Source organism: Zea mays, chromosome 5 (assembly GCF_902167145.1).
Source record: "Zea mays cultivar B73 chromosome 5, Zm-B73-REFERENCE-NAM-5.0, whole genome shotgun sequence".
Lineage (NCBI taxonomy): Eukaryota > Viridiplantae > Streptophyta > Magnoliopsida > Poales > Poaceae > Zea > Zea mays.
In genome coordinates, this window is record NC_050100.1 from 163,655,100 (window position 1) to 163,667,584 (window position 12,485).

Sequence of the window (12,485 nt, forward strand, 5' to 3'; positions counted from 1 at the left end):
ATGTGCGGAGAAAGGAAAGGAAACGTGAAGAAAGCTGAGGCAGACGTTGCAAGCTACACGGACACGCACCTACATCGCATCAATCCCACAAAAGCAATTTTGCTGACGCCCACGCCAGCCAGACTACAAAGGAAAAGGAGAAATTGCCAATACATATAGATCGGTGCCGTCTGGTCGTGTACCACTGCACCGGTCTGCCTGGGCGGAGCTGACGGATGTCTTGCGGCGCAGCTATTCCAAGAGCTGCATGCGCGCGTGTCGCCGAGGGACACGACCGCAGCCAATGGCTTTCACCTTGTGGTGTACTCCTACCGGTCAGTTTGGGACCAGGGGTCCTTCTCGACTGCATAGCTTGTCCACTCGTTCCCACAGTAGAGTAGAGTAGACCAGGGCCTGGTGGCGCCGCTTGAGGTGAAAGAGAGCGTCAGATCGCGAGAGACCTAACGATAGGAGCGAGACGTGACCGCTCGAGGTGACGCAGCTCGGCATAGCCATGGTTATCTCCAGCAAATTACATATATTACTATATATTTAAAAATCCACTATCTCTATATTTAAAACTACACTACGTAACACTATTGTTTATAGTAAAAAACAAGAACGACTTTGATACCACCTATATCGTACTCGGTTTCAAAAGACAAATCAAATACAAACTATATACGTGACAGGATCAAAACTCACATACACAAACGACTACATAAATACAGGACCAAACTCACATACACAACGGCTACATAAATGACATATCATTGTACAATGCTCGAAATAAAATAGATATTTTACATAACATTATGCAGCAACACTTACGCGAAAACGGAAGCATAGAAAGACAAGGGAGAACATGTCACTCCACATACATCTGACTTGGGGAGATCGTAGACCTAGCCTTCATGCTTCACAAAGTCTTGGAACTCTTGGAAATTGCTTCAGCAACTTCTCCTAAGCAAAGGTTGCACCGAGGGCAACTAGGTGTTTATGTGAAATTATTTATTATTAGTAGAAGCCAAGTTTTAGCATAATCCCATGAACCACATCCTCCTTAGAGATGGTAATGGGGACCCGATCCCTGATTTCCCATGGGTAATTCCTCTATTAGGGGATGTGTATGGGGTCAATTTGATCCCCACGAGGGATCCTTATGGTACAAAATCATTCCCCTATCGGGTCTAGCGGGGTCAGGTATGGTTACCCACTCCCCATCCCCGTAACCCACCCTGTTAAGCGGATAGTGTACCATGTTAGTGTTACTGTGTACGCGTGGCAGGCCCAACCAATGACCCAAATGGCCAACCCAAGACCCAACATGTGAGTCTACTCAAGTCCTTGTGACCTATGCCCATGGCTTGACCTAGCGCAGCGCCGCCGCTTTAACACCACGCCACAGCCGTCGCTATAGCGTCGCACCGCCGTCGAAGGGGGAGCACTGAAGCACCAAAGGTCGATGGTCTCAGAGGGGGGAGCAGAGCACCGGAGGCCGGAGCAGCCGCACATGGAGGTCGGCGACGAGTCGGCCGAAGGCCGTAGCAGCCACACATGGAGATCGACTACGCTTCGACATCACTCCATTGCGGGATTTTTGGTCTTTACAACGATGTCGTCCACGTAGACCTCCAAGTTACGTCCGACTTGGTCGGTGAAGCAGTGGCACATGCGCCTCTGGTACGTAGCTCCAACGCTCTTCAAGCCGAACGACATGGAGACGTAGCGGAACATGGCGAAGAGGGTAATGAAGGTGGTGGCATGTTGGTCGGTCTCATCATGGCGATTTGGTGGTAGCTCGAGTATGCGTCCAGGAAGGAAAGGAACTCACACCCGATGGTCGAGTCTATGGCCTGATTGACACATGGGAGAGGGAAGGGTCTTTGGGGCATGCTTTATTGAGCCCTATTTAGTCGACGCACATCCTCCAATTCCCATTCTTCTTCTTAACAAGCACATGATTCGTTATCCACACTAGGTGGTGTATTTCCCTTATGAATCCCACCGCCACAATCCTTGCTACCTCTTCGCCAATGGCCTTGCGCTTTTCTTCATCAAAATAACGAAGCCGCTAGGTGACTGGCCTGGCCGTAGGCTAGATATCTAGGGAGTGTTTGTCGACCTCCCTCGAGATTCCTGGCATATCTGTGGTCTTCCAGGCAAAAACATCGCGGTTGGCCCGGAGGAAATCGATAAGGGCACTAGGCTTGTGTTCGAGCCTTTTGTTGTTTGATGGCCATTGAAGTGAGGGAAGGGGGACCTCGCTCTTGCTAGTTTGTTGTGAACAACGAAGACTACCTCTACTTTTGTTATTTGACTATGATCAGTGAAGGTAACCTTTTCTTTTGTTGCATTGCCAGTGGAGTGTGCCTTCATTGCCGTGGACTTGAGAGTAGGCTATGATTAGGTGCTCATCTTCTTGGGATGCATCGCGGGCTTGTTTTCTGTAGTGGATATGGTGGGTGCCAAATGTTGGATTCTTACAGATGAGAAACAAATAAGATGGACAACTATGCAAAAACAAGAAAAGTGAGGAACAATGGCTCTCAAAATATCTTGTCAGCTATCCTATCACCCTATCTGGGTAGGGGTATTTATAGGGTAATGAAGGGGTAGCCTCTTAAAGTATGGCCTTTCCCTTGGTTAGCTACTACATCATAGGAATATCCTGTACACCAATGTAAATAGAGGTTGTTACAACCCAAGTATTACATGCACCCATTATTGTACCATCTCTAGTGTAACGAAGTGCACGATGCCGACTAATGCCCCCTAAGACAGGTGGCCCACCATGCCTACATCTCTTCGGCGTTGTCTCTAAGTGTGGTCACTCTTTGCCCAGGTCGAGGCCTAAACCCTTTGAGATCTATATCTAGGCCTCACCTGCCTAGGCCATGAGTAACGAACTTTGCCCATGATATGGTCCTTGTCACAGCCTTCACTCCCCACATTGGAGAGGTGGCGATTGTAGACATGATCGACCATCAAAGGGTATCACCATGGTGGGCGAAGTCCCCTCTACCATAAGCGTAGGCTTTGGTACATTATCCACCTCTGCCTAGACTTGGTGGAGATCCTCTTCAAAATCGTCGTAGCCTTCGTTAGGATGGTGATTGAGATAAAGCCTCCCTCGATCTTTCGTTGCTACCTCTGAAACATGCATCCGTATGAGTCGAAGGCTAGGTCATAGCCAATTGGATACATGATCTAGGTCTAGTTGGACCTTCCCCTCAACAATCTCACTTGCAAGGAAGCTCTAGGAAGATAAATATAGCAAAGACCCTACCATATTAGAAGGTAAGATTGATATCCATATAGATATGGTAAAATCCGATTGGTAAGGGCGAAACATATGTATAGATAGAGATTAGTTACCAAATAAGAAGGGATAAACTCAGGTAGGCTTGGTTATGATCTATATCTTGTCACCAGTCTAGATCCATATCCTATAAATACCACCCCTCCATAGAATATAAAAAGAGGGCTAGGACACCCCAAGAGACATATCATCTGACCATATTGCTTGGGCAATAGACACCACCATAAACACGATATAAGGTGTTATCTCACGCTGAGAGCCCAAACTTGTATACATCTTTAAGTCTCCTATGCTTGTAAGGAAAATGGTCTCAACCCATTTAATTAATTGATTTTAGTGTTTGATGATCAACATAACCTGTGAACTAGTAGTTTTGCAAGTATTTGTGTTTGTAGTTCACATGATGCAAATGTGTTTTGGACTAAGGCAATGAGGAAACAACACCTCAAAGGAGACATTAAAAGACCTATTAAAGATCCACAATTATAAAAAAGTACAAGTCTCAAAGAAGAAAATGCCACAGGGTGGATGGTATGGTCTGGCCTCCCCGGGCAGACGGTCCATAGATGAATCAATAATCGAACAACATGTATGGATGAACCAAAAATCAAATAGTACAACATAATCAACATTCAAAAACAATATGAGTGAACAATATTAAAACAATACAACCCCAACAAGAAAACATTTAGTTAGTTGAAGTACCACACGTGGACAATGCTGTAGATAAAAAAATAATGAAACAATTTATATAAAGTAACACTTACGTAGGTAAGTTAATCAATTAGTATATTCTTAAGGGTCTTCACTTGTCGTCCACTTGTTGTGATCCTTCTCGTGCATTCATATAAATCATATAAAAAAGCTTCATCATTTTTTGATCAATATATTTTTCTCTCGTAAAAACATCGCACTTTATTATATTAAGAAGAAAGAGTTCAAGGTCCAAGGGGACCAGTACCGACATCAAGATGCTTCCATATGGTGCACAAAATTTGATATACTTAAGCCTCCAAGCTCAAGAGGACAACAAATTTTGCCCCAAGCCACATGACAGTGTTCTCCTTAGCATCTTTGCAACCTCTCCAAAGAAAGCCTCAATGGATTTTGTCGACCACCTTAAGAGTCCAAGTCGGTAGATCCACAACCACAACCAAATAGATGAGCATCCCGATGAGAATAAATTGAACAAAAACTCTTTGTCCTGCCTTAGTCGACAAGTTTGCCTTCCACTCTAGAAGTTTATTGGCTATTTTATCAATTACTAGGTATATACCTGTGCGTTGCTACGGAATCAATATGATAAAATACGTTGATTTGTAAAAACCTTAATTGTTATCTATACTTTAGTAAAGTATATGTTTAGATACCTTAAAAGATATATAAGATTGTACACGTACTTTTTCATTGCTAAAAAATAAACAATGATATAATGAATATTAATCAACATCTTATAGGGGAGACGACACAAGACACGAAGGTGCTGCATTAAAGGAGTATAGACAGATAAAACAAGACGGTAAATAATCAATCATCACTCGTTGGTGACATGCAAACCATATACATCAAAGATAAATAGGGCTCAGGCCTACCTAAGTACATCAATTTTGAATTCTGTTGAAGTTATTTACACTCTCGAAATGGTATTTGAAAAACAAAAAAATGCTGAAACGAATCGCTGCTACAAAAGCATTGTTGGGGACTCTCAAAACTTCGGTGGAGTCATCAGGCTCATGGTCAGACATCGTTGTATGCTCATCTCTCTCGATGACATGACTCTCTCACCAAATGGTCGAAAAATGTCGGCAAGCTCATCGAGCCTCTCCTCCAGAAGCTTTGCGTAGAGCTCGAGGATTGACTCAAATGCGTCGGCCCTTTGCTGAACTATGTTCAAATGATCCCACTTTGCAGATGTATTCTCTGTATGCACCAATTTTAGTGTGCTAATGGGCGATGATTCCTTTGTTATAATTGTGTCACACAACTCTGGTTTTGTTGCTTGATAATAGTGTGGCTTCACATCCTTCCTTTGTGAAGGACACAACCGTGAGGGAATCACTGCATCAGCATGCATGAAACAAATTAGTAGAGAGAGATTAAAGGCCAGTAAGGGTAGAAAAATATATTAGGTGAAACCATTTGAGGACAAGCCAATTATGTAAGCAGACATTTGTTGTTACTGTTTAGATAAAGTATCATTGCATTTTTGTTATGTTATTATAGTTTGTAGTACTAATTTGATAGTATTTACATATTGGCACAAAGAAGGTTTGTTGTTATTTCAGACATTAGACATTTCAAGTGTGGTACAGTTGATCACAGATGCAGACCCATACATTTCAGACATTTCAAGGGTGGTACAGTTGATCAGTGATGACAAATGAGAATAGGAAGAACATCATAGTACTAAAAAATTCTGCATAATAGGGTTTATTTTGTGATGTAAATAGCCTTGTCCACAATATGCTAGCCATTTTGAACAGATCCAATTAATTTACCTGCTCTTTTCCTAGTTGGCCTGCTAAAACAACACCAATAAGCTTTGATGGAACCTGAAAGTTAGATCAATCCTATTCTCAGTCTGATATCTGTCATGGATAGTATAGTATTTTGAAAAAAACAAGAAATAACTTATCATATTCATAATCACCTTTCTCTGCATTTCTCATATTCATAACTATTGGTAGGAGAAGAAGAAAAAAAAATCAAAAGTCGGTACTGGGTAGTCATATTAACTGAAACAAGGTGGTCCTTTCGCTTGTGTAAATAGAGTTACACCAACTTCTTGAAATATAGACTAAGAAAATCAGGATATTTGACATTTATTTCATCGCAACTTCTGTTTAGAGGTGTGTAATAAAATTGGACAAGAATCTGATTTCAGGGTGGTTCGTGATCATCAAGCGTCAAAAGTAGCAAATGATAACGATACAGGGTGGTTCTGAAAGAAAGAAAAAGTAGGTTGTATAAATACTTCATATCAACACCAATCAAGATCAGTAGTTGCAAACACAAAAGAGATCCATGTCACGCGATACTTCTCAACTGAAAAAAACAGTATGCCACAAGGAACACCAAACCATGACAACTACATATAGGCCAGGCCATCTAGTGCCAAACGCATGCCTAGCCCTGTATATTTCATTATTTTTGGATAGTTGGGCCTTACCATGACAACAAACATCAATAGTCAAGGACTGTAACCCAATCCGGTTGGTTTTTAAAGGAACTCTTTTTGCGAAGAAGGTCCCTAACCTGCACCATTTGTGGATATGCCAGCAGCCAAATTGAGTTAATCGGAAGCTATGATCACCGTTAAATAATCAAACAAAAAGAAAAAAAATCACTTAGTGAAACCATGCTACATTCGATGAACTCAGTGACTGCATCATTGAAAGGTGAGAAGAACCATTTACCGCTTGCAGTATTGCCTCGGATTTTTGTGCATCCAAATTTCTCAGCTCTGCGGTGGCCTGCGCATGGATCGAGAAGGAAGCTAATACAGTAAGAACACCATCAAGTACCAATTGGAATTTACAAAATCGACAGGTGAGACGTGCCACCCACCCGACCCTGACAGGCGTTTGGTCGCGCAATTCGGCGGGCACCACTCGCTTGGCATCGTCAAGGAGAGAGAAGAGCGACTCGGCAGCCTCCCGGGGGTCATTGGCATAGTGGCTAAGCCCCGGTTTTATCTGCAGGCGGAAGGAGACGCGAGTGAGATCCAGATCCAACCGGCAACGAATCACCGGGCGGGGGAGTGCGTACCTGGACGAAGAGCTCGATCTCGCTGCCAATGCGGACGAGATCCAGGTTGGCGTCGAAGCGGAAGACGTGGACGCGGCTGCCGGAGCTACCGGCGTCGAAGATGACGGCGTACCTGTCTGCCCCGGCTGTCCCGGACCTCCGGGCGCCGCCCATGGTGCCAGCGGGTGAGCGTGGCATGAGGAGGAGGACGAGAGAGACGAGCACGAGCGGGGCGAGGATGACGAGCACGACGCCTCGGTAGCGGTGCGCGCGGTCGGCCAGCGTCTCCTGGTGGCCGCCATTGGGCAGCGCGGAGTAGCGGCGCATCTTGGCGGCGTCGACGGGGAGGAGGAGGTCCGGGGACGAGGGCGTACGGTAGCGGACGCCTCTTGCTGCGGCAGGCGGGGTGGGGGCCGGGGGCGACGACGACTGGTTGGCCGCCTCCTGCTGCGCGGGATCGAGCGTTCCGCGTCGGGGCGCGCGGCGCGCGCGTCGATGGTGGATCTGCTGCTGCGTCGTGGCGGGGAGTGCAGGGGGAGGGGTTTGCGAAGGATGGTGGATCTGCTGCTGCGTCGTGGCGGGGAGTGCGTCGTGGCATCGATCTCAAGCCTCCATTGCCGTGGCGGAGGGGTTTGCGAAGGCGCACGGAGCGGGGGCTGGAGATCGCGCGACGGGTCAGGGGCGCTGTGGCGGTGTCTACGGGCGTGAGATCTCAGCGCGGGAGTGGGGACGCGTGGGCGGGGGCATGGCGGGGAGAGGCTGGGACCTTCCATTGACGGCGGGCCGAGGCGGAGGTGGCGGACCTTCCAAAAATGGCGGACCTACCACTGACTCAAGCGTGGTAATGGGGAGAGGAGTAATGGGGAGAGGAACAGTGCGCGCGCAGATCGCGGTGGAGAGTTTCCTTCCATGGGAGAGCGGACGCGGCTGGACAGCGAGAGAGACGGTGCGCGCGGAGATCACGGTGGAGAGCGCAGTTGGAAGGTTCTGCGCGACGTGCGTCACGGAGAGGATGTCGGCGGTGGCAGAACCGTGTAGATGTGGACGCCTACACTATCATTTTAAGAGTAGTAAAGATAGACTGAACTTGATCTTTGGTGAGTTTTTTGATTGTGAATTTGTGATAGGAAAGCCCAAAAAATATGGAAACTCAAACAACTCACAAGGAAGCAACTCCTGTACAACAGCCAGATCCTGCTCATCACATCTAATGGGAAAGATACTACTTTTATTCATATTGGTACGCAAACCAAAAGCAGCCCAAAAAGATGAAGAATCGTAATTGGTCAAAGGAAAATGACCACATCATCCACATAATAGAGATATGGTGCTGCACCATCCTAGCCTCAAGAGGTTGAAGAAATCCTTAATTTCCTGCCTTTGTAGCAAAAAACCCAAGAAAGTCCATAACCAAGATGAACGACATTGAAGAGAGCGGATCCTCCCGTCCGAGCCCTCGCCGGTGCAAATGGGCTGTCCTTGGGAGCCGTTAAGGAGAACCTAGTCGATGAAGTCTAAAGAAGACCACTGATTCAAATCCCTCTAAATCTGTCCAAAGTCCAAACCCTTACAAGACTTCAATGAGAAAAGGCCAAGAGATTGAATCGAACACATCAGAAATATCAAGTCTGAGAAGCACACGTAACTGTTTTTGCTGATGTAGATAGTGAGATTTTGTTGGACCATGTCGTGTAGTATGCTAGCCAACCAAATAGCCAAAAGCTTAGCTAAAATCTTGGCAAAGTTATGAACTATGCTAATTGGCCTAAAATCCTTCACCTCATCACCCCTTCTTTCTTTGGAATAAGAGTAACGAAGGTCGTGTTAAGCACCCCAAAATTCATGAATTTCCTGCTCCACCCAAATATCACTCGTGCGCTCCACCCCAAACTCTAGCTTCCTCCTAAAAAGAACCATTAATATTGGTATATGCACAGTACAGCGACATGGTAAAATACATGTTGATAAGGATATGTTATTGGCACAGGAACTGCAGGATATGTAAATCACATGTTGATAAGCATATGTAATAGACCCAAACATCAAATCAGTAGGTGAAACTAGAACACCGAAATGATAGATTTGAAGCTGGAATCAAAATCATTAGACTGGTTAATAGATTAAGGCCACATAAATATAAACTATGGGGAGGACTTACCAAATCCTGCGAGCACCAAGAGATCCAAGATGAAAAAGTGTGCATCTCCAGTAATACTCTCTCCGTTTCTTTTTAGTTGTCATTGAATAGTTCAATTTTGCACTATCCAGCGACAACTAAAACGAAACAGAGGGAGTATTAGGGCATGTACAGTGGTGTTTAATGTGGAGGGCTCTTAAGGTGTTTTAGGGGGTTATTTGCAAAAAAATCTTAGAGCCGTCTCTCCGTGAAGAGACGCCTCTGGCTCGTAAACCAAGTAACAACAGACGCCTCACTTCCCACTGTACCAATTTGTCGTCTGTTCTATCGATCTGATGCTATACAAATACATTTAATTATGTATTTATTAATAGACTACGTTTATAGACACTCCATTGTACAATAGAGTCTCTTAGTTGTCTCCTGTGCTTAGAGAACCGTTTTGGTGTCTCTCCACTGTACATGCCCTTAGCTAAGCAAGTAAGCAATTAAACACCTAGTCAATGGTATATAGATAACTGAGCCTGGTACATAAAATACTACCACTTTCAGCAATCAGCACTATAATCACTAGCAGACTAGCAGTCTTGGTGTGGTAATTTACTAATTTACTTTGAGTTCAGTTTATTTGATTCACCAGGTTGGCCAGTTCACTGATGATGCATGACACTTGTAAACTACCATGCTAGCAGTTAATATATTAGACCGCCTCCAGCAGTTCACATATGGTCACACTTGTAAACTACCATGCTAGCACTGTTTTGTAATATAGACTGTATTGTTTGCAGAGTGAAGTTTGAATATGAGGATGAATATGGATAAACTGCTGGAAATAGTTTTAGTAAAGAATGGATCTTTACATTGCAATGTAGTGGAATTCGAAGCACAACAACACATCAGGGGTGCCGAGTAGACATCTAACGCAGATCAGCGACAGGGAATCAAGTCTATGGTTCCAGAGTAGACACTTAACACAGATCAGCGACAGGGAATCAAGTCCAGGCAACAGATGCAAAATCCCTGATAAACGGAGAACATATATCTGGGGGACAATCATATGTCCAGGTTACATGATTTTATCACAGGAATATTTTCACCATAATTAAATTGGCATTTGAAAATTAGAGTTCAATACAAAAAAATATCTTCCAGGAAAATGTAATAATTGATCATTAGAAATATAAAATTTTAAACCAATTACTGCATATATACAAAATATCATATTGGACTAAAAATGGTATGGGCCACCAAATCAACCATGTATAAATGAAAAATAAGTCGAAACCATGTAAGTGTAAAAGGGGAGATGGGACCTATGTGACAAAAATCATTAGGTAACCGCTTATAAAAAGACATGTTGCTGCGTGGGCAACTTTTCAGCAGCTGAGAAAGGATCAGATACCAAAAATTAGAACTTCTATCACTGGTACAAACCAATCAGCATAAAAGAAGAAGATAAGGCCTACCTTTTATGTAATTGGAATGAAATTTGAAGTAACAACTATGCTGAAGGCTGCACAAGCCACATTTGAGGTAGAGAAATAACGTCAACAAAAATCGTTATGATTGTTTCAAATGAAATTTTAATAGTTAATAACAAACTTCATTTAGTATTTCAGGTCTGCAGATCACATGTTAATTGGTTGTAACTTCACAAATCAAGAAAAAATGGCAGACCTAATGCCGAAGGGGCTCCCACATGAGTAGGGTCTGGGGAAGTGATAAATCAAAGCAAATCTTTCCCTAGCAATTGCGGAGAGACTGGTGACCTCATGACTCAATGTAGCTTCACAAAACAAAGAATCAGAATTTTCAGGCATCAAAGTGAGAAATATATACTTAAGAGCATGCTTAAAGTAAAGAGCTTAAGTTAAACAGCGTTGCCATTTGAATAATTTGTAATCCCACTAGTTGATATCCTGCATTACAACCAGATGTTCAGGTTCAAAAATATAACATTATAATGAGATTTCAAAAAACGATCAGATACATACTTGTAGGAACTCAAAGTTTAAATGCAGTTAGGAACACTAGTCCACATTTGAGAGCAACCATGAGGGATATAATTTCCAATAAGCTAATCAATGTGAGCCTAATTGATGTCCTGCAAATATGGCCACATGCTGGTGAATGCAATTGATTGATATTTGCCTAACTTACCATGCACAAGCTGAACAAAAAAAGATCCAGTAGCTAATCAAGAAAGAGGTAGTAGCCACAAGTGACAACTAGTTGAATAATCAGTCAGCAATCAGCATAAGCTTCAGTTCATTGTCGCAGAATTGTCTGAACATCAAGACAAATTTGCACTCATTCACCATTTTTAGGTAAAAAAAATGGGAAGGAAAAACATTCAATATGACACCAACACCAAGTTCAGACTACGGTGCTGCAAAATATCATTCTACAAAGTACAAACTACGCTTCAGGATAATAAATACAAATACATAACAATATACATTCGTTGTCCTATATACCAGGAGGCTGTTTAATTAACTACAAACAAGCTTCATGAAACCCATAAGAAATTCTCCAAATTTAACATGAATATCAAGAAAATTAGCCATGTGGTCAGGACCCTACTCATATATAGCAAGCATCATCCTTATATTCTAGTGTGGACATCACATTTTCTTGCATATTTGGAAAAAAACAATCCCTAGTAAGGAACAGGCGTGGCTATAACACACCAGTGAGGACACGCCGGTGACGTCGGCTGACCAGAGAACTCCAAGGATCTTACCACTTCCCAACGCTTGGCAGTCCTAGCCGCCTCCGGCTTCTTGCTCTCCAGATCTCGGCAGGGACGCACGTCGTCCTCTATCGCCTCCTCCTCCTTCCACGATTAAAAAAAAGACAAACCATGAGCACAATTAGCAATCAAGTAGATGGGAAGAGAGAGAATGGCCTAGCGGAAACTCTCGGAATAGGCCCAGACGCTGCTGTCATCGCCAACGATGGAGGCGGCGGCGGGAAGCTGGCCATGCGGCACCAAGATCTTTCTTCGTGCTCTTCCTCTTGCAACTGCCTGTGCTCCAGCCTAGGTGTACCATTGCTGCCGTGCCGAGTCTACCGTCTACCCATGCAAGCGCGGCCCGTTTGGCTATAGAGGCGACATGTACGGAGGGGGGGGGGGGGGGGGGGGGGTGCGGAGAAGATTGTGAGCGTTTGCATTTTGCCGATGCCTAGTCATAGGGCCCATTCGTTATTTAAAATTAATATTTAGTTTAAAATAAGTTTTTTTAAGAAGGAGGGAGCCCCTACTGAAAATTTTATTATAACTAAAAAAGCAGTGCTTAG

General features: G+C 43.9%; 1 protein-coding gene across 1 annotated transcript; it reads right to left on the reverse strand.

The window, feature by feature from the left end:
- Positions 1 to 6,758: 6,758 nt before the first annotated feature.
- On the reverse strand, positions 6,759 to 12,170 carry LOC118471960 (verprolin-like). The gene is made up of 6 exons (XM_035958898.1): positions 12,105 to 12,170; positions 11,929 to 12,021; positions 7,874 to 8,101; positions 7,070 to 7,615; positions 6,869 to 6,996; positions 6,759 to 6,774 (listed from the first exon to the last, which is right to left on the reverse strand). The coding sequence occupies exons 1-6, from the start codon at positions 12,168 to 12,170 to the stop codon at positions 6,759 to 6,761; spliced, it is 1,077 nt and encodes a 358-aa protein (XP_035814791.1).
- Positions 12,171 to 12,485: the final 315 nt, after the last annotated feature.

Coding starts and splice junctions, on each gene's coding strand:
- LOC118471960 (XM_035958898.1), bottom strand. CDS start 12,170: ATGGCCAGCTTCCCGCCGCCGCCTCCATCGTTGGCGATGACAGCAGCG. Junction 12,022..12,104: donor CGTCTGGGCCTATTCCGAGA/GTTTCCGCTAGG, acceptor TAATCGTGGAAG/GAGGAGGAGGCGATAGAGGA. Junction 6,997..7,069: donor AGATCGAGCTCTTCGTCCAG/GTACGCACTCCC, acceptor TTCCGCCTGCAG/ATAAAACCGGGGCTTAGCCA.